Here is a 23,305-nt window from a genome sequence, read left to right as displayed (position 1 = left end):
AGTCTCCTGTTGACTTTACATTTCCTGAGACTCATGCATAGTCAAGCAAAATAGTTAACATAAGGTGGTTAAACCAGACAGGTCCCTCAATCACAAACTAAATCAAATATTCTGCCCCTGATTACCATGAAGTCTAAGAACATATTTTTACCTCCAACAAGTCAGTTCTGTTTTCCACTCTCCTCTACCATTTCATGATACTTCTGGATTGTATTTTTGGTAGATATTTTTTCCTGCTGCAGAATAAAAAATAGACAATACCAAAGATATCTTCTTCCAACTTTAGGGGTCTACCCTGGATGTTGGCAAATGTAAATTATTACGAGTATATTTTCCAAGGTAGAAAATCTTTGTCTAAAACCTTTGATAAAAGGAAGCCACAGTTAGCTGGGCCCATCTACCCTGACCCCTCACATGCACCCTTTTCATATATAGAGTTACTACACTAAAAATAAAATTGAGTCATGTTTTTGGATGGCCTTTTTTTATTGTGGTAGTACAGAGCATAGTGCAACAGGGTCCTTACTCTGATGGTGACCCCCGGACAGACACAGAGAAATAAATAGCCATGAAAAATTGCTCATAAAATAGGCACTAACTGACAAAAACTTATACGGCCCAGCAGAAAAATCAAGAAATTCATACCACCATGAGGACCTTACTAAATGTAAAAGCATTTGGGTAGCTACCACTCAGGTACCTAAAAACCTCTACAAGTCTTAACCACAGCCTACAGCAGAACCTACAGCAAATACACAAATTACGGAATAAGGAAAGCACAACATAAAAGGAAGAAAAGGACACAGGGAACATGCTTTATTTAAAGCACATCACGGAAGTGTGTCTTGATGTCTGGTTTTCAGGCCTGTACCAGGCTCATACTACTTTTAGTATGATGCACAATTTACAATTTTGGCTTATTTTTATGACATTCAAATGCAACATAATTGAGAGGGGGACTGATATCCTTGTATCTGCTTGTAAGCACTCAGACCCATTGCTCAGCAGTTTTAGGACCGTGACAACTTCATAGCAGTTTTTCATAGTGAAAGAAGCCACTCTTTCCTCTCAAAAAATCTCTCTGTTGCTTTATCATGCTCAGGCATAATCTGATTTCATGGACATTACCACCCAGTTTTATTTTGCCTTTCATCCAACAAAAAATAACTACCAGTTACACAAACCTTTTATATGCTGCATGGGAGAGCTCTGTTCTGATGTCTATGCTTTCCCCTTGTTACAGTACCTTCTGTTGCATAGGATCAGTTCAGTTTCATCATAAAGTATTGCAGTTAAAAGGATATAATGAAATATATTATAACCCATTACAGACAGGAAAACACACACCTCCTCTGCTTTTCCATTCAGTGCACTGTGACTATAGTTCCCTTTGTGTGAATCATCTCTCACAAAAGAGACCAGAAGGTATTGCTGCTGTATTATTTTAAGCATTAGTTACTCTCGTGAGATGAATCAACAGACCTTCAGTGAGTCACCACTCCCATTCCTTCTTTCTTTCCAGGTAGCTAAGTAGTTATTGGAAAAGGTCTGGCTGAATGGAAGGTAACATCTATCTGAAATTGTCTTTATTACCTTAGAATTAAAGCAAGTAGGTGTTTTTTAAGCCCTGCTCTAACCATCTGATGTTTGACTTTAAACAAGTCCTTTCAAATATCTTTGTTTCAGTTCCCTGTTTATGCAGGACCGTTAATGTTTTTTTGTTCTTAGTACCCATGGCTGAAATTGCTGCATCAACTAAAATATAATGATAAAAGTATGAGAGTTGTTTCCAAGTGCTTATCTACAAGACAGCTGCAGTGCAATTAGCATAACTGAAGTAATTAATAAATAATGCTAATAAATAATTATCTTCTTAGGGCATATTTGGCCTTTACATGATGTTTCATGAGAAAATTTTGTACTTTCATTTAATGCAACTTTTTTTGTCCCCCAAAGCAATCTAATCTACTGTGTAGGAAGACTGGTATTTATGTTTCATTGGTTGATTAGTAGTTGAGATTATTTTAAAGTGAGATAAAAATAACTTAGTTATTACCAAAATCAAACCCCTCCTTATCTTTGTCCTCACAGAGATGTTTACTCATGATGAGAAAGGTACTATATTGAGTTCTGATTTCCCTTCATATTGAGCTACATTATAGTAATGCCTTTCCAAAATATTGCAAATTATATGTGCAAGTATTTGTCTGTCAGTAGAAAGGGAACTGATGTCTGTCCACAAGGTGAGAAAACCCAGGACCATTTTTTTTTACTACCTTGCACCTGGAGAGCATTTAGCCAATTTCAGGTAGCCTGTGTGCAGTTTAGTGTAGTTCTTCTGAGTCAGTCGGTATATACTGAATATCTAAGATTAAAACCACAGGTGAGGGTAATGAATTTCAAGGCTCAGCATGGATAAAATAGGCAAAGGTTATTATAGTTGAGGGAGTCTAATCCAACATAGGCAATGAAGGAACAAAAAAACATCAAGCTATTCAGTCAGATAGCCAGATATATGAAAATATATTTGAACAGTCATAAAATGAGATGATGAAAGATTGATATTAACATATTTAATTCCCATTAATCCAAAGAGGCTTGGTTCCTGTAAACAGAGAGCTAAGATTTAGACTTATTATTTGTCCAATTGTTGAAATTACCTGTCCAGTAGTAAATCTTACTAGAAAGAAGATATTAGAGTATCATGAAAGAAGGCTAATAACGCACTAAAGTTCACTCCTTTTAAACAGGCAGCAAAATAATTTAAATGTGTGCAATCTTGTCTTACAATGTGAAAACATAGTCATATGCATAAGAAAACAGCAGCTCTTACTGAATCAGGTCAGCCTCTCTCAGTAGATCTAATTCCCTGTCCATTTGCAAATAAAGGTCGCTGCAATCTTACAGCTACCAGATGTAGATACTGCACACAGGAGAGGCTGAATCAAGTGCCTTAAGGCTGCAAATCAAACCGCGGAGAAAGTGAGAATCAAAAATATGAGAAGGATAGACACTTTAGGGGGTGCTCTTTCCTGCATTCAACAAAGCCTTTCTCTTTATTTTTCATTCTTGTTTGGGTTTTTCTTTGGTGTGCAGGCTAGTATGAAAATTTCAAGATAAAAACACATTAAAAAGGTCATAAGAGGCTTCAGACATTCTGAAGAGTTATGTATTCCTAATGAAATTGCTCAGAAATTTAATAAATTCTATTTACCATAAATTAGTTTCTTTAATCCTTACCAAAAAAAGCATCATTGGATTACTATTTATGTCTTTTTTATATATTACAGTATAATTTTGTCCAAATCTTTAATGGTTACAGCCATTCTGCTATGCAAGTTTTCCTTCCTTTACTTTTTATTTAGAGGTTAATTTCTCTTCTTCTTTCTACACTTCTATACTCTTCTAGACTTCCTATGACTGAAGGTAAAATGTGTTTAAAAATACTTCCTCCAGGCAACAAGAATTTCACTGAGAGAAATCAGTAATACTGTTACAGAATTTCTGAAATCACTTATATTTCAAAATAACTTTACAGTTATATTATCAAAATGTTAATGCTAGTAGCAGTCGCTGTACTTCCTTTTCCACAGGGAAGTAATATTTTATCAATACATACGGTAATCTCTATTCCCACATATCTCAGGTCCCTGAACATCAGGGCAGGGACTGGAGGAACAAAGTCTCTTTTATCACAACCCAACTGAGGTTCAAGACCACCTGAGAAAGCTGAACAAGCATACGTCGATGGGACTGGCAAGATGCACCTCACAGTCCTGAGAGAATTGGCTAATGTAGTTGCTAAGCTACACTCCATGATATTTGAAGTATCATGACACTCAGGCAAAGTCCCCAGTAACTGGAAAAAGGTAAAAAAATGGACCCTGGGAACTACTACTTAGCCTCAACTCTCTACCTGGTAAGATCATAGAACAGATCCTCCTGGAAGCTATGTCAAGGCATATGTGCGATAGGGAGGTGATTACAGGCAGCCAACATGGCTTCACCAAGAGAAAACTGTACCTGACTAATCATCAGCCAATTCACTCAGGACTCTGGGAGCCATCTCATAGGATTCCATAGACATTCGTTTTCCTCATGGGGTCACGAACCTGATGTTTAGTTACAGTGGGAATCACTTTGGTTTCCCTGTCCCCATCCTACTGTCCATCCACTCAAGAGGTGCAGAAAGAGAGGTTGAAATGGTGGACTGAGGCAAAAAGTTGTTGAGTACCTCAGCCTTCTCCTCACCCACTGTTACCAGTTTTCCAGCGTTGTTTATCACGGATGCGTACACCTTCTTTGACCTTTCTTTTCTGTTTAACATACCTGTAGAAACACTTCTTGTTATTCTTTGTATCCCTTGCCAAGTTCAGTTCCAGCTTTACCTTGGCCCTCTTCACCTCTTCCTACACAATCTACTTCATTTCTAAACTCTTCCCAGATTACCTGTTCTTGTTTCCACTGCCTGTGCATTTGCTTCTTTCTCTTTAGTTTGACCAGCAGTTCCCTACTCAGCCATGCTGATATCTTGCCTTCCTTGCCTGATTTCTTACTCCTGGGGATGGTTAGCTCTTGCCTTCTGTGGAAGAGTTCATTAAAGGTATGCCAGCTCTGCTCTACCCTTCTCCCTTGTCCCTGAGGGCAGTTTCTCAGGAAATCCTATTGACTAACTCCTTGAAGAGCTGGAAGTTTACCTTCCTAAAATTCAGGGGCCTACCTTTACTCCTTACCTGACCCATATCCCTCAGGATTGCAAAGTCCACCAATGCGTGATCACTGCAGCTCAGGCTGCCTCCAATCTTGATGTCCCCAGTTAGCTTGCTTACACTGGAGAACACCAGATCCAGTATTGCATTCCCTCTGGCAGGGCTGTCTATTACTTGGCTCAAAAATTTCAGATGATGGATCAGATGGATTGTTCATACCTACCTATCGGGTTGTTCTGAATGTTCAGAAAGACACTGAGCCTCACTTGTTCTTATATTGTATCTTATGGATGGATTTATAGCATGAGAAGTGGGTGTTAAATAATGTTAAATCAAAGCAGTAGCTTTACTCACCCTTTTTTCCTTCTTGACACTTACATAAAGATCGCATAAGATCCAACAGAGTATGAAGTTGCATGATTTTTCTTTGTTTATTTGTAACCTACAGGAAAATATAAAGTGTGTCTAGCCCGTACAATGAACCTCCACATTACAGAAATACCTGAGCTATTTCTAAGAAAGATAGCATGTCCACATAAATCAGCACTCAGCTATGCTGGATTTGATCCTAGGTGCAGTATAGTCTCTCATTAGAACTAATTACTGTTGGCACAGCATCATGCTGATGCAGCTGTGCAGCTTCCAGAGCTAGTTCATTTGGCACTTAGCTCAGGGATCACTGCAGTCTTGGGCATAAATGTGCACTCTCATTTGGTCAAATGAATGATGTTTTTGGTCATTAATTCAAATGGACATTTCATTTGGGAATTAGATAAATGATGAAACCATCCAGATGCTTAGTCCAATTATTGTAAATATGGTCATGATTTTAGACAACTACCTGATTATTAACAGACAGCCAAGCTATGCAGTAATTTCTGTATTGCAGTCAAGCAACTTGGAATCAACAATTTCTCTCTGTTATGTTGCTTTTGTAGCTTTAATTTTTAGTTGTGTCATTTGAGAAGTGGCCTCCTTAAAGTAGGTCCTCTCTTCCAATATGGTGCTTCAGGGTACCATCTGTAGCCCTTTCCACCTCTTTTCAGCAGCCAGGAACAACCTATCAATGCTGTTTCCATGTCAGCATTGGCACGGCCTCTCTCAGCCCTGTGCAAATGAGGGCACCAGGGAAAGTAATTTAGGTATGACTTTGTAAAACTGTCTTTAAACTCAGCTGTCTAAGTGTGAAAGGTGGACAAGAAAATTGCTTTTAAATCCTAGAAAGCCCTCTTTTCTATCCAGAGTCTACTAAAGGCAATGGGAAGGATTCCAGTGACTATAGATATGAGTCCTGATTTTGACTGTGGTGATGGATTTCATTTAAAAATACATAGACCACTAACTCTATGTTTCTACATTTAGCATCTCTATCCCTTGATTAAGTTTTCATTCATTTTCAATTATTTCACTGAATTCTGTCTACTGGTTTAATCAGAGAGCCCTTCATCAGAGGTGTATTTACAAACAAACTGTCCAAGAAATTTGGCAGATGTTGCCCTTACAGAGACAGAATATTTTCAAGCTGTTGTTTTCACAGAACAAATATCTGTCTGGCATGTTTAGTTTACAGTTTATAGCTTATCGTTGTATACTGTTTTACAGCCAAGCAAGTGAGCTCTGATTCTAGCTGTAACAAGGCATTTATGTTCTAAGAACTGGATTTCAAAAGGATCCTAAAGAAGTTAGATACTATTCCCTTTGATGTAAGTCAACTAAAACATCAGTAAGTCCCATTTGAAGGGTATAAAAATACATCAGGGGAGGTAAGAGAAACAAAGTACAAGGGAGGAGATGAAAACATGTTTTGGAGAAAGGATAATGGGGCAGAAGGAGAGAAATAGAGAGATGGGCATAAAAAAACTGGCTGTGAGGAGGGTTATAATCCCTCTTCCTTTTTTTTCACAGTTTATGAGAGCTTCCACCTACTGCGTAGCATTTTCTGAGTATCCAATCATCCATCAACATCTCTTTCTTTGCTGGCAGCCTCATTATAGCTAGATATCCTAGCTTGAAATACATCAGCAAAATCAAATTAGAAAATAACAGGGAGAAAAGATACTTGCAACACAAAGAGTTCAAGGAAAGTGGGAGATCAAGCTGGTCATAGATTTTGAATACCAGAAAAGTCTATCAGTTCATTTAACCTGACCTTTTGCATGGCAAAGGACACAGCAGCGCATGCTACTTCCCTCGAAGTTGACCCTCAGAACTTGTGTGTAACTGAAGTATATCTACCAGAAAGCCTTGAAACGAAGGACTCAAGAAACATGGAATCTTACAGACAGTGCAGTCATAGAATCACAGAGTCGTAGAATACCAGGTTAGAAGGGACCTCGAGAATCATTTGGTCTAATTTTCTTGACAAAAGCACAGTCTAGACAAGATGTCCCAGCACAAAATCCAGCTGAATCTTAAAAGTGTCCAATATTGAGAAACCTACCACTTCTCTGGGGAGATTATCCCAGTGGCTAGTTCTTCTCATTTTGAAAAGTTTTCTCCTTGTGTGCCATCATAATGTCCTTGGGAGTAACTTTTACCCATTAGTCTTCATCTTTTCCATGTGACTTCTTGTAAAAAGGACGCCTCCACCTTCTTTGTAACCACCCTTTAAATACTGGAACACAGTCAGAAGGTGTCCCCCAAGCCTCCTTTCTCAAGGCTGAACAAACCCAGTTCTCTCAGCCTCTCCTCATATAATAGGCTTCCTGGTCCTTTGATCATTTTTGTGGACCTTCTCTGGACCCTCTCCAGCCTGTCTACATCTTTCTTGTCTAGTGAGGATTGAAACTGAACATCGTACATCTGTGTGTGGCCTGGCAAGCACTGAGAAGAGTGGGAAAATAATTTCTATATCTCTGCTGGTGATGTCCTTGTTGATGTTACCAAGCATCCTATTTGTTTCTTTTCTGCTACGGCATGACACTGTTCACCCACACTGAGCTTGTTGTCCACCAGGACCCCCAGGTCCCTTGCCACAGAGCTGCTCCCCAGCTGGGCAAATTCCAGTCTTTGCTGCAGTTCTGGATTATATCTTCCCAGGTGCAAGCACTTATATTCATCTTCGTTGAACTTCATAGGTTCTTGTCGTCCCACTCGTCCAGCCTAGCCAGCTCATCCTGCAGTGGCTCAGTTGTATCCCTTCCTTTTTATGGGCAAATACCTCATGGATTTAAGACGGGATCTGAATAGAGCTAAAAAATAAGAATACAGAACAAAGAGTGAGAAGGGTATTTTTTTTTTTACCAAAATTGCTCTTCTGTGCTCTGAGCAGATGACTGACCATGACCTGAGACCTTAGAAAATTGAATCAATAAAAGGAAAGTGTTCAGATTTAATTATATGTAACTGCACAAGGCACAGAAAGGGTAAAACTAAGCCACAAACCTCAGCTTATTGAGTGAATATATGTAGCAGGAGCACATAAAAAATTCACTCTCATTCAATATTATGAAATTTCCATCACAAAACCTTGTATTGACTGAATAACTTAAAACCCACATTTACGTTTTTTCAATATCATAATGTAGCAATTTCAGACATTTGTTCAAAGTCTGATTCTTATTCTCATTTCTTAGAAAAACTGGCTTGAGTTTTACCGTATTTGATAGAACAGAAAATAAAATCATCGTTAGGAAAACTCACTTCATGAGCTACAAAGTGACTGAGCAGTAAAAATCTCTGGGACCTGTGCAGCTCATTTTCTGCATCTTTCTGAAAAAAAATCTTGTCCTGGTCCAGTTGGTCACTGCGGATAAATAGTCACATAGGTACATGTATGTTACATGTACCTTAGATATATTTTAATCACCCCCTTCAAACATTTGACAGAATAATACCACTGTCACATCAACCAACAATGTATTTGAGTCCAAGAAGGTTGTATGTGTAGACATAGAGAAGCTGAAAAGTACAACATACTCAGGAAAAAAAGCTAAATAATTGCTACTCTTCTGCACAAGTAGTTGAGCTGAACTTCTGAATGAATTTGGTGTTTTACTGGCTCTGGCTGGGATGGAGTCAGTTTTCTCCACAGCAGCCCGTATAGTGGTGTGTTTGGGATTTGTGCCTAAAACAGCATTGATACCACACCAGTGTTTTGGCTATAGCTGAGCAGCGCTTCCACAGCATCAAAGGTTTGTCTCTCCCAGTCAGGAGGCTGAGGGTAGCAAAGACATTGGAAAGGGACACAGCCAGGACAATTGATCATTGACCAAAGGGACAACACCTTGCTCAGCAGTAAAACTGGGGTAGTCCATCAATCTAGCAAATAAATTTCCTACCTTTTGGTATGAGAATCATGTTTTTAGGTTGGTTGTGGAAGGATCAGGACAGTCCATAGATACTGTATTATCTTCTCTAACTTTCAGCACATCAGTAAGGTACATACCCTGAAAATGACCTTTCATGAACAGATTTTTTTGAAATTCTTTTCCTTCCCTAACTATAAGATTAAGTATAAAAATATAATATTAATTCATTCAAATGGTACTCATTTCAAAGTGAATAATGTACTCCAATAAGTACAAATTTAATAGTTTGTCTTTTAGGCTGTGATACAAATTTCAGCTTAAAGCCATGCATAAAGTTAGACTAAGCAAGTACAGAACTTCTGCTTGAAACATCTTTATTTGCCAGTTCTCTACACTTTCCCTTTTAAAAGAAGAACAACCTTCCTTTTAAAAAATAGAGATAGTTCCATCCAGAAGACCAAGAGTTTGCAAACAGAGAAGCATTCTTCTAGAGGTTTTCAAAAATCCTGGGTGCAGTAACAGTCAAGTTACCCACAAGCAATGTTAACCATGTCATCAGCTGCCTCAGAATAAGAGCAAAAGTCTGTTAAAGGTTTCTCATTTTACAGTCTTGTAGACATACAGGTTTTGGGAAGCAATTTAAGCCTGACTGAAGAGATCTGAAGCGGTTCTTCAAAGCAAAAAGTAAAGGAGAATTATACACACACCCTTGAAAATAGACTTGAACATGACATACAATTTAAGTACTGGAGAGGTTTTACTCTAATTCCTAATTTGCCTGAGTTTATTGGCAGAACTGCTGAAGTTACAAAACATCATTAAAATGAAACATCTTTATTTCTTTAACAGCAAGCAATGGCTCATAAAAATTTTGTGCCTTGTTAAGTGCAAAAGGCCAAACAGACTAAATTCATGGCTTATGAAAGGCAGTTCATTCAAGAAATTAAATTATTTTAGTCAGCAGAGAACAGAAAGTACAACAGCTTTTATTTTTTTTCTTTTAGAAGTAGCCAATTTTGAAAAAAAATCAATTATATAATAAATGTAGTTTGAAAGAACATTCTCTGTAAAAAGTTTATTCCTATCCTTTCAGTTTCATAAAAATGCTGTCAATTAAGTCTGACATAACCTTATGAAAATATATTAGGCCATGTACAAAAATATTTCCCACTATTTATCAGTATTATTAGTAGTAATGTCCATGGAGTGATGCTTCTATCGCAATTTAATGACTAAACTGAGTAAGATTTTTACAATAGTATTTTATTAATTCAACCAAACAAGAAACCACATCTGTACTGCACACTGAGACCATAATTGGGCACCTGAGATTTTTCAGAGGAATTAAAAGGGAGCTCTGGCTTTTTTATTTTATATGTAAGAAAAACAAATTAAATGGAATTCTGGGTTGTTTTTTACTTCCGTCTGGTATCCTCCTTTGTGAATGCTATCGTGGATAATCCATTATCTGTTAACCCTTTCATCTGATGTTTTACCATCAGAGTATAATTTTCAACCCCAAGTTATACAAAGTAAATATAAGTAGGAAAGTCAAAATTATATTTCTTGATTCCAAAATATTTTATATATTATTAATCACACTCACCATTTAATAGTAAGTATCAAGTATACATTTGCTAAGGATGACCCAAAGGAGTGTTTATTAGGGCCTAAGGGACGTCTGCAAAATTTCTAAGCTTGATTTGAATCATCCACTATAAACAGAGTGCTGTAGCGCCTCCTAAGGATCCATTTCCTTTTCAGCAATAAAAACTCACATAGGTCATAACCACAGCATTATTAGTTCATTGTAAAAATGAATTACCTCTCACAATAAAAAAAAAAAAATAGACTTCTGTGCCATTTTTAATCAAAATGATTGTTCCCTAAAAAAAAAAAAAATTGGAAACTGGAAAGCTGCAGAAATCAAAGATTATTGTTTAGGGCCTGTTGATGTTTTCTTCTAAAAGTCTAACTCCTTCTCAAATTAGAAGGAACTGAATATGCTTATAAATTCAGAAAGAGGACTTTACAATACATATTTCTACTCAATATGACTCCTTACTCTTTAGGCAGTATAAGTGAATGTGTTTACAACGTAAGGTTATAAACAAATTGTAAACACCTTTTGCTTGATATTTCAGCTGCTACAGAGGTTTCCTTTTCATTTGATGTTGGAAATGGGCCGGTGGAAATTGTCGTTAGATCTCCCAGCCAGCTCAATGATGACCAGTGGCATCGGGTCAATGCTGAGAGGAATGTCAAACAAGCCAGCCTGCAGGTAGACCAGTTACCCCTGGAGGTGAGGAAAGCACCAACAGAAGGACACACGCGACTGGAATTGTACAGCCAGCTCTATGTTGGTAAGATGCAGAGTGGGTAGCCAGGCTTTGCTCTCACACGATGGACATTCTTTGCCTTGAGTATGGCCAGCAGCAGTTGGTTTAATGTGGGAAGCTGTGCTCCTCAAGCACTTGCATGACAGCAGTGGGAAGGGAAGCTGGGGCAGGGGGTTGGGGAAGAAAAGATAAGCATGTCCATAAATACAAAGATTAACTAAGAGAATGATATTGTGTGTTGGAAATTTGTCAGTTTTGTCTTTCTCCACCTGCAGCTCCTGGCTGAAAGTACCTCCAGCAGGCCATAGTGCCAAACTTATTTTTTGCCAAGTGCCTCTACCAGACATGCAAACTTATTCACTAGGAAAGTGAGAACTTCTGCAGAGCCTTGCCAGGACTGCATGTGCCTGCAGTGCCCATCCTAGCCTCGGCAGCACTTCTAGCCTCTTTAGATTTGATCAGTGTTCATCCTTTTGAGTTCACGGCTCTCACTGCGGTGTTTTCCCTTTAGTCCCATGGGCTGTTTGTCCATTCAATGTAGGAAAGCACTACACAGTGTTACACAAATGCATTCCCTGGAAACAAGTTAGTCCAGCTGCTTTCTGGAGCTACTGGTTTCCACTACATTTTGGGCAGATTATTGCAGCAGCACTTGTATTTGTCTGACTGTTAGCCTTGGGGCTGCGAAGCACCAACATGCCAAGTGTCATTAGCTGGAATCAGAACTCCATGAAATGTTGAGTAAAGAAGCACTTTCATACCTCTCTAGATATCTGTAACAGGAGAAGAGGGAAGGGGAAAAGAAAAAAAAAAATCTCTTTTTTTTTTCCCCATGTTAGTCAGCATTCAACAAAACAAATGAATTAAAATGATGTTTAAAGTCTTCATTGCCTTAGTAATCAGCCCAGTGTCACTGCAAACTGTGTGTAATGTGTCACCAGATGTGCAGGTGTTATTTAGAAGCTCAGATTCTCCTTTACTACTGTGATGTCAATAAAAGGCAGTTTCAAAATAAGCTGAAAGATGAAGCTTGTTTAAAAGAGAGAACCTTAACCTTTTAAAAGAAATACCAAACCTTTTGCCGAAAGCAGGAAGAGATGGGGTTTTTTTGCAGTCTGAGTTCTTTGAGAATTGCTAATAATGATGATTTTATTTGTTAGTTTTGAATTGACTGCAACACCAGCAATGTCTTGAAATAGATAGTACCTATATTACCAAAACATGAATGTCAAAATCTGCAACGGATTTTTTTTCTTTCTTAATAATATCTATTCCATATAACTTGGTGACTGGAGCACACCTCTCAGAGAACAGGTTTAAACCTTACCCAGAGACTGACCTAGAGTGGATTTGAGTTGGGAGTGCCCAAAATGAACACCTGAACATCAGGCCCTGGAGAGTAATATCAAACAAGAATTGTTTCAGTGCCTCCTGTTCTTCTTTCTATAAAATAAATCTGTAGAATAATCTGTTCTTTGGGCCAGCAAGGGAGTCTTAGGTATGATGACTTTGTGTCCTAGGGGCTAGGACAGTCACCAAGAGGGGAAAGAAGGTTTTTTCATCACTGCAGTGTATATGAGTTTACATAGAATAGAATCACACCAGAATTCCATCTGCTCTGTGCACTCAGCAGAGACCAAGCCTTGCCTCCTCCAGTCCAAGTCATCCAATTACAAGCACTTGATTTGAGGTGGCTGTCTCTGGTTCATATTTAGCCCTCTTTCCTACTCAGATAAATATCAGCCTCTGTGCTCTGTGGTGATGAGCATTCAGATCTCCTCAGGGACTTTTTGGCACCTGAGGCACTGTAGTAATCAAAGGGAGGAGAGATGAGCAGAAAGGATGCCAGCCACTCACTGTTATTTACTTGCATTTTTCAATTTGCTTTTTTCATTGTTGTTTCTAATCCAGCCTCAGATATGACTTTCCTAGCTGAAATCATATTTTTCAGTAAGTGCTTACTAGGGATAAAAAAGAACAGTTCTTATTAACTGCTATGAAAAATTATCTCCACTCAGACTTTCAAGTGTAGTTTTTGAGTGTTACATTCTTTACTCTATGTTCAGACAACTAACCAGTGTACCTGATGTTGCTTGAAAATTAACATCTGTTTTTCCTATGGTAACTGAGAGTGGGGATTTGAATCTTTTTCTTCTTTACCCATCGTGGCTTTGAAAAATGTAACACTGCAAAGCATATTATGGCATTATTATTAGCATTGGTCATCACTAATTATATGGAGAGAAAGGCTATACCTTAGCAATCCAGCCAAGCCCTTTTCTTCCACCATTATCTCTAAAAATCTTGAAGTTGAAATTAAGTGAAATCTTGCAGTGTAGGGCCAGAATGTCAAATGTCTATTCAGTGTAAAGCAAACACTTATTGCTAAAAAAATGTGCTAGTTATGCTTATTTATGGTATGGTATGGTATCAAAAGGTTAGGTTTCATTGATTGTACTGTCATTAGGATAAGATAATGCCTTGCCCTCTTAAAGAAGTTACCACTTCCAGCTGTTGCCACAAGCTTAGCAGGATATTTCATGTAAAGCAACAATAAAATCTGTTCAGTGTTGTCTCAGAGTTTTACGCTCCCTCTCAGGTGCTGCAGGAGGCCAGCGAGGATTCCTAGGCTGCATTCGTTCATTAAGGATGAACGGGGTGACACTGGACCTGGAAGAGAGAGCAAAGGTCACTCCAGGGGTGAAGCCTGGCTGCTCTGGCCACTGCACGAGCTATGGGATGTACTGCGCAAATGGCGGTAAATGTGTCGAGAAATACAACGGCTACTCCTGTGACTGCTCCAAAACTGCCTACGATGGACCATTTTGCATAAAAGGTAAATGCTTTAGTGCAGGAGGCAGAGTATCAGAGAACTATTTGCATAAGAAAAAAAAAACCCACCGTAGAATTGATGCTTCAGTTTTTATTAATTAAACAAGTAAATCTTGTTGAATACTTCTTGCTAACAAGTCAAATTATACACCCAGGATTTAAATGTGACTATTTAAACCCACATCTCTCATTAGGACTATATGTTACCTCTTGAAATCAAATAACACAACAACAAAACGCATCAGGAATGACTATAGTAACAGGAAGTCTGGCAGACCGTATTCCACAGCCTCAGGCTTTTGAACAATAGATTCCAACTAGCACAATGTCATAGTTACTTCTTTAGAAAACATATGGATTTAAACAAAAGCTCAGAAAGTCATTCAGAAACATATTTGAAGATATGTAGATATGAGGTTTGGGTTGAATATCTTAAGTACTGGGAGGCCAGCATTTGGCTTAAAAATTGTTTCCATTCATAACCAGAACAAGTCTTTCAGTAGCTCAAACTGAGTTAGAGATTGAATTTACTAGGGTAAGGGAAGGCACAGACCTCCCACATCTGTGTCAGTCCTTTGGAAATGCCTAAATTATGTTCTTAATTTTCAAAATCAATTATTGTAAGAGACCAATTTACTATGGACACACAGGTCTGCATGAGAAAGAAAGACAAGGATCAAAGGAAAGAGGGATACAACAATAAAAAAGTGAGAATTAAAGTATTAATTTATTTCCACTTTTTTTCTTGTTCTGACCATCAAATCTGTTGCTTTTCCTAGTTATTTTAAAAGCTTTCTTAGAGTTTCAACTAAAAATTGAAGGCTCTCCTCATCAGTATCCATGATGTTAAAGAAATCTATAGCCTCAGAAACTGTTCTTCTGCTTTTACGTTCCCCTCTGTACCAGGAATCCTGCAGGCAGGCTTTGTCACCAAATACTGAAGTCTCGTCATGAAGCTGACTTAGCAGTAGGGGACAGAGCCTGTCATCTGATGTTCTGGTTCCCAACTCTTTCTTAATGTATCTTTTTTTTTTTCCAAGTCAAAATCTGAGAATTATTTTATAAATATCCATACCCCGCTCCCTTTGAGCCACACTTAGAGGAAACCAAGTTTATAACAGAAATAGGCAATCTTTTTGCCTGATGCTGGGTTATGGACTGTGTTTTCTCCCAATACACATCAGCCACATTCATTTATATCCGTGTATATCCACCTTCCTTTCATTTTATCATGGCAAAGCTTTGTCTATTGCTGGTGTTGCTCACAGATTGGATCACCCTCTTCCAAAAGCTAAGGGATAGCTTTCACATCACCAGATATTCTGAAGAATCTCTAGCATGATTATTTTATAAATTCCAATAAATATGATGTATTTTTAGTGCAGTAGAAGGGAAGCAGCTGCTTTTCTATGTAATGGCTTCCACTATGCTTGCATGCAGGAATTTCATCAGGTTTCACGATGCTGTGTTACTTCAAAAACCAATTATAAAACACGTCCGTTACATTCAGGACTGTACATAGAGCAATTCCTGAGAATGTGAATACTGTGTACATAGAGCAGTTCCTGAGAATGTGAATACTGTGATCTTGATTAATTTAGCAAATGGTTTATCATGAATAATGGTAATGCATATTTAGTATTTCTGTTCACTAATGCAGCTATGGTAGAGGAGACCCATTCAGGTTGGAACTGGGTCAGCCTCTTACAGATCACATATGTTGACTAAAAAAATAAAAAAAAAAAAAAGGAGAATTACTGTTATGCCATAATCACCAAATTCACTTTTTAGTGTTTTGTGTATTGCCAAAACTCATCACACTAACTTTTATTTGAATGTTTTCTGTTTCTCTTATGGATAGTTAAACCCCAAACTTCTGCCAAAACTAACTCTAAGCTGAAGTGTTTTATTTTTCCTGGATGTGGAGCTAGCAGAATAAAAACATACCACTAGGGGAATAATTGAGCACCTAGCACAGACAATCCCTGGTTTTGGCTGGTCTGTAAGCACTGTCATAGCAACAGAAGTAATATTATGTTATATCATACTATTTTCCTTATCTCCTTCTCGCAGTGCAGCCAAAGGCCCCAAGCTCTGACACTGATACTTTGGACATGCAGCAAAACTTGCTGTAAGCTACTGCTGCTGGGCAGCACTGAGTCATTCAAAGGTACTCATGAGAGTACAGGGATCTCTCTACCATACAGTGTTGTGCCATTTAAACATGACATCAGATCTCTGCTTAAAATATCAAACCTATTCCAGACTAAAAATAGCTTTCTAAATCCTTAAGGTCTTATGTACAAAATGCAAATTACCAGTTTCCTATCTGTTAGTGCTGAAAATTGATACACTCATTTAGAATATTCCCAAGTATGATTTACTGTGGGTGACTTCACAGGGCTTCTCTGTAGAAAGAACAACAGGGCACTGGGGAAAAAGCTAGAGGATAAATAACACAAAATAGACTGTGTTTGTGTTTTCCTGCAAAATAAAAATGTTACTTTAATTATATTTTAATTGATTTGGATGAAAAGATCATAATATCCCTATTTCAGTTCCTTTTTTTATTAATACTTAGACACTTTCCCTTCTGCACAAGCACTGAAATGTCTGTGAACATGTTTTCAAATAATATATTATCTGTTTTCAACATTTTTCATTCTTTATAGTAAGGGTATAGTTGAATACTGCTTTGTCACTTGTGGATTTCTAATCTACACCACCGTATGCTATTTGTTGCTGTGCTGGTTTAAAGGTAAACCGGCAGGAGAAACAAACCCAACTCAAAAGAGATTATAATTCAGAGTCACAATTTAATACCAATAATACAATAAATACAATTATATGGACAAACAATTGGTTTTAACCCACAAAACCCAGAGGTACAACCCAGCACCTTGGGGTACGAACAGAATGGTGTTCGTTGGCCCCTGTGCTGAGCCCCACGTGGTCCTCCTGACTCCAAAGTAAAAGGAAAGGAAAACCTGTTGGTGAGAGTACTGGTCGGAGTCCAGTCAAGAGTGGTGGTCGCAGTCAGGTTGAGGTTCTGGTCCTCCTCTGAATCTGGTGAGTGAGGGCCCAGAAGTCCCAAGACCCCAAGATTATATACACTCAGGTTTGAGTGGGAATCCCCAGTACCTCCCCCAGGGCAGGGAGTTCCACAATGGGTGACCGTGAGTAGTGAGATATTTTTGGAATCCTTGATGGCCCATTAGCGGACATCACCCCTCAGGCTGGGTATGGAGGTGCTAATGACTCCCTGGAGGGGAGTTATCACACCTGAGTCATTGGTGTGAGGATAGGAACATCCTCCTATCTCACAGGCTTCTTAACACCCAGCTTATAGCCTGAGGGGTCAGGTGTGCTCTGGGCAGCTGCTGCAAATGGTCTATTGTTTACAGTTCTGGGGAACTGATATAGAGGGTGTAGAATACACAGTTTGGGTTACACCCACACAGTGATGAACTGGTCCTGGCTGCTCTAACTAGGACAGTTGCTATTGTACTGGGTGAGTCTAATATGAGGCAAGCAAGAATATTTCCCTTTGTTATCTTAACTGGGAATTCACATTCACAGCTGCCAAGAAATAACAAGGTTAGTGCTTTGCAGGATAAACTAGGACTAGGTTTCATAACTTTACTCCTCTGAGTAAATCTTCCAAGCCAAGGAGATCTGTTGATTTGATAGTCAGTAGTGCCTGACATTTTAAATCATCACATTCAAGCCAATATGAGATATTACCAGAAAAATATGCAACTCATGGAGTGAAAGGGGACACAATATAACACCTTTCAGCATAACATAGACTTCTCTTCCCATTGGTTTTAATTTCCCACAGGAAACTTTCGTTACCCAAAAGTTTTATGTTGATATTCAAATCACTTGCACATGGTAAACTTTTTGGGTTTGGTTACATACTGAAACTGTTAGCACAAGTGATGGGGAAAATTAAAGGAAAAAACCATCATTAGTATAAGGAATTCACCTTATAATGTCTCATGAGTAATTAACACGCATCACAATAAAAGCAGGTCTCACATGTTGTGGATTCTTTTGCTGATGAAATCTATCCTTAGAGCTGCTGATTGATGACTGACAAGAAATTGCATTGTCTTCAGCCTTATTAGCAGCATATCACAACATGACTGATGTTGTAGTAGCCTGGAAATTACACTATTTTTTTACAAGGACAAAAAGAAGAGCAAAAATGCAGTCTGACATCTATTTTAACTTTATTTTTGTTTTGTATTTGAGGCATATGCAATTGGCTTTACTTCTTTCATTGCTCAAAGAAATTGCTCTGAGGAATAGCTGCAGTGTTTCTGCAGTCCTGCAGATTGGTTTCTGACCTTTCCCTGTCCTTTGCTTAAACATAAATTCTCTTTTTTGTTTCTCCCACCGCTGTCCTATCATCATAAAAGCATTTCTGAGAAAACAATTAATTTTTGTTCCTTTAAAAAGCAAACTCTTTCCTCCCTTTAACAACAAAAAAAGCAAAGGTCAAATGCAGGGCATGTGGCAGCATTCTGATGTGGGACATACCCCAGGGAGAAAGCAATACCTCCTTTGGTATTGAAATGCAGTGGAACAACAGTAGGAGAAGAAATTGCGAACCACCAAGAAAGTGTGGCCAAAAAAAAAAACAAATTTAAATAACTGGTGCTATGACTCATGTGCCTTCAGGTGTGCTGGAAAGGGCAAATTCAAAGCTTCCCGGTTTCTGTGCAGTTACTCAATTTGCATCAACAAACACCAAGGAGATGAGAAGAGTGTATACTCTTTTTTCTTTTCCTTCTTTGGACTAAAGCTCAGATTCACAGTGTGAATTCTTGCAGTCCTTATGCCAACTCCTGAACTAAACTCCTTCATGTTTGTTTTTGTATTTGCATGAACCCTGAAAGCACTTACAAATAGTATTGTCACAGTCAGATTTTCTTCCTTTCTTACTTCCTTCTACGTCTCAGTGAGAAAAAACAGCTTTTTACTAGGCTGAGTGTATGCATGACATGAGAGGGGGAGGTGAGGGGCAGCAGCTCTGCACCCGTCCACCGACTCAGAGTGACACTTGATCACCTCCAAATTCTGTCCTGGTTATTCCCATTCAATTCCATTTATTTTGCTCGTTGCAAAAACATTGCATTTTTTTGGCTGAGAGCAATTGGGGGGGGTGGTGATTGTTAGAGTGGTTTAAGGTAACTGACTTCTTAGCCCAGAAAATCAAGGCAACATTCCCTCCCACATACAAAAACCTCTACTATATGCAGCATGATTGTGATCTGTTAGCTGAAAGTTACATGAGAAATTTTCCTGGGGTTGTTAATTTTAGGCTCCTAATATAGTAAGTCTGAATGCTGCAGACAGGCTTTTTTACATGTAGGTCATACTTCAAGACTTGGGTTTTATCCTCTATTGAGTAAATATATACTCTAAAAAAATAAATATACTCTGTAAAGCTATTCCATTCTTCTGTCCTGTCAATACTGCCTTATTAAACATGCACGGTTGTGCTCTAGTGGTTTGAAAATTGCACGTCAGTGCAAAAATTCTTTCACTGGGGAAAAAAAAATCTTTTTCATTTTTAAAGAAAAACAAACCTTCCCATAGTACTTACTATCCACAACAAACTACTTATAAAATGCAGGAACTCCTTATTTTATATGCAGAAAGCAAAAAAATCAGAGTAATAAGTTTAAAAAAATATACTAAGTCCTGGCTCAAAACAATGTGATAAACTTTCAATTTCTTTGTCAGCTAACTATAATAGGCCTGCTATGGTGTCATTGTTCACTGGATGAAGATATTTTATGAAAGATAAGTAGAGCAGCTTCAGCAAAATTGCTGGGTGCTGCATGCATGTATAAAGGCAACTGAGAGTTTTGAGGTTCTCACACTAGATACCCATGTGCAATATTTATGCACCTCTATGCTATTGAAGTAGTTTTGGCACCTCTCAAGATGATAGGGTATTTATCCTTACAATAGCTCTGTGATGTGAGATGTTTTTATTATGATAATGTGCAAGGTGAACCAGATGATGAAAGAAGCAAGGATTTGCTCACATTTAAAGTGAGTGGTACAGGAAGGAATTGAAGCCCGATCTCACCTATCACTACTGTTACTCTGAATACAGTGCAATTATCAAATGACAGTCTCTAATATTTCTCAAATGGCTCTTGCAAAGATGAAAGTTTTTCTCTGAGGTTACCTAAAGAGCGTCTCCATAGACCCTGGCAGAAAATCTTGAAACCTGGTCTGTTGTATATTTGACATTGCATTTTTCTTCATCCATCCCATTTTATTTGATTTTTTTTTCCTAAACCATTACGGATATTTCCACTAGAAATTGAGCTGGTTTTTCATTTAGATTCAGCAGACAATACATGGCACCAGTTGCCATTCCCTTACTCTGAGTCTGCTATGCCAGACATCAGTTCAAATGGCTGTACGTATAGAAAGATTTATAGTACTTTCAAATCAGATCAGAATGAAATGCAGCTGCAACTTTCCTGACATTTTTAGGCTTTCCTTGGCCTATACCTGCACACTTTTGTTCAGGTATAGCAGATAGAATAAAAGACACCTGCTTTACAGATCTATTGCAAAAGAAGGTTCAGAGCTCAGCCTTGCTTGGATATATTAAACTGCTTCCTGGCAGAATCTACCTGTTGGCATTGTCTAGGGAGGCTTGAAGGTGTAATGAATCGGGTGGCTTAGTCCCATCTTTAGTGGCACTTATCCTGTTCTACCAAAGGTAGCGGGAAACTTTACATGGATTTATGATCAGGTCCCATAGTTTCACTGGTGCACATTATTCTACTTATCCCCCAATTCTGATAGACATTTGTTCAAGAAAGCTTTTTTTATACTGATGTATTAATATAGAAGAAATAAATCCTCATTAGGTTTGTATTCTATTAATGTCAACAAACAATTGCTGTATTTTTGTATTTTAGTCCACACATGGAAAGTTCAAACATGCATCACAAATTATAAGAGTAATGTCAACCAGAATACAAGACTTGAGGATGTAGAACTATACATTTAGATCCCAATTCTTGGCTTCACAAACTAAATACTACGTAGATAGAATAAAACACTGAGTGAGCTAACTGGGTACATGGCAAGCACTATCACCTTCAGAGCACTCAAATTCTCTCCCAGCTTTGAGATTCTGACCCTTTACTGATGCCCTATGGCCAGGATGTATCTCAGTGAACAATTCTTAATCTTTGTGACCACAGTCTGGAAGTAGCAGCAATTTTAGTTGCTTTCTAGCACATTTTTAACCACAAGATGAACAAGCAAGCTCTGGTTAATATATATTCAATATTCATAACTATATGAGAACTCGAAAAAGAAAGGAAATTATGCATAAAGAAAGAGGATTTATTCAGCTGTCTACCTTGTCTAAAGAATCTCTGTACAAGCATCGAGTGTTAGAAACCTCTCCAATGACTGTCCTTGCTTAGGATTTTGAAAAAGCTGCTTTTTACATACAGAACATCACGCAGGGAAGCCATGCCAGTGAGGACTAGCAAACAACATCACAGAGTAATAGTTTTAATTTACCAAATATGAGCAGGGCCAAGAAGGCATTTAGGGCCTCCAGACAGGACAACTTACCGCTGTAAGAAGTCATTTCAGTCAGCTTTGTGAAACAAAGAGGAGAGAACCTTTTTCTGCTGACAGTTCTCATGTCCTTGCCAGGTTTCATAGTTGTCAGGATTTTGTCTCCAGCTTCTGTAAGGTAGATATACCCTGTTACACTCATTAATAAGGTTGCTTTGAAGACTCAGCCTCAAAAAAAAGCCAAACAGAGTAATACCATAGAAGTAACCAGCATTACTTTTTCCTTGGTCCCAAACTAAAAGGTGACAGAAGTCATGTCCAGTTTACATGGAAAAATAAGACATGGCAGTTGGGAGGCAATGGCAGCTGTCCTACTGCAGAAGGGAGATTCCACTTCTTATGCTGCCACTCTTTAAAACTGGGCTTCTTTTGGGAAGTGGCACTTTTTTTTTTTTTCTGATCGTTCCACAGATCTGATGCTTCTTTATTTATTAAGAGTAATGTCTGGTACTTGATTCATGACAATCCCTATTAACATTCCTGTTCAAAATATCAACACAGAGCAAATTCAATTCCTGTAAAGCCTGGTGAGTTCTGTATCTCTTATATATGTGCTGCCAGGTAGAAAATTTTGCTTGAGCTGTGTTCAGCCACACATGTGCCATGCTGACAGTGCTTTTCACTGGTGAGAAAAAGGTAATGGAGAAAGAAGATGAGTGTCTGACTGTATGGCTAACAGAATCATTATAACTACCTTAGAAGAGGAGAAGCAACACTGACATTTCACTGATGTTAAACTAGCAGCAAAGTAGAATTATGTTCCTACTTATATTTTCTTAGGTCTACAGCACTGGCCCAGAAATGTCATGAGACTGTGCAAGTTTTGTAAGAGAAATGGGGCTTTTTGTTGCTATTTGGCTCTTTCCTCCAGTCTTTCAATACTCCTGATACCAGGCAGAATGAGAGAGTACAAAAATAAAAGTAGCTGTGTGGGGAGAGGGAGACTGGGGAGATGACCAAAGCATCATAACCTTCAGAATAAGTTTGTGAATTCTGAGTACATGTACATTTTATGTGGAAGATTTGGATCAGCTTTCACTTCATCCTTTTTCAAATTGAAGTTGAACAGTTTTGTAAGACACATGAGTTCATTCTGGGGACATGCACTGTGCTTCATAAAATTGTTTCTAATGATCCACAATTCCTGTTCTGGGTTCCTCTACAGAGCAAGCCCAAAGTTTTTATATTTGCCAAGTCTGTCAAGAGAGGATGACTCCACTGAATATTGGTGTAGAAATAGGTACTACTTTCTGAAGAAAACTGATCTGTTACCACCACATTCATTTCCCTAAGGCCTCTGCCTTGAAAGGGCAGTTTGCAGAGCAACCCTTCACTACACCTTATGCCTGATGTCCATAGCGTTTCAAATATTACAAAAGAAAACTAGAGTTGTTCATGGAAACCTCCCCCACATTTCAGCAGCAGGGTTTGTGCTACATTTGACCCTCTTTAATCATGCAGCTTGAATGGTTTTCTGGATTGAGGACTTTGATACTCCATCTAGCAGAGCTTCAGGAAGATGATACACTTGTGACCTCCAAGT

At 38.4% G+C, this 23,305-nt stretch overlaps 1 protein-coding gene across 3 annotated transcripts in view; it reads left to right on the top strand.

The window, feature by feature from the left end:
- The window catches only part of CNTNAP2 (contactin associated protein like 2), a 1,017,942-nt gene that overhangs the window by 919,190 nt on the left and 75,447 nt on the right, over positions 1-23,305 (top strand). For all 3 annotated transcript variants that reach the window (XM_027655885.1, XM_027655886.1, XM_027655887.1), the window contains 2 exons: positions 11,104-11,322; positions 13,898-14,134. In XM_027655885.1, coding sequence (XP_027511686.1) covers positions 11,104-11,322; positions 13,898-14,134 — 456 coding nt within the window. The remainder of the gene's footprint in view (positions 1-11,103; positions 11,323-13,897; positions 14,135-23,305) is intronic.

This window comes from Corapipo altera, unplaced genomic scaffold, assembly GCF_003945725.1.
Source record: "Corapipo altera isolate COAL_440 unplaced genomic scaffold, ASM394572v1 59, whole genome shotgun sequence".
Classification (NCBI taxonomy): Eukaryota; Metazoa; Chordata; class Aves; order Passeriformes; family Pipridae; genus Corapipo; species Corapipo altera.
Note: the sequence above shows the minus strand (reverse complement) of the source record. Positions and strands in the feature narration are given on the sequence as shown.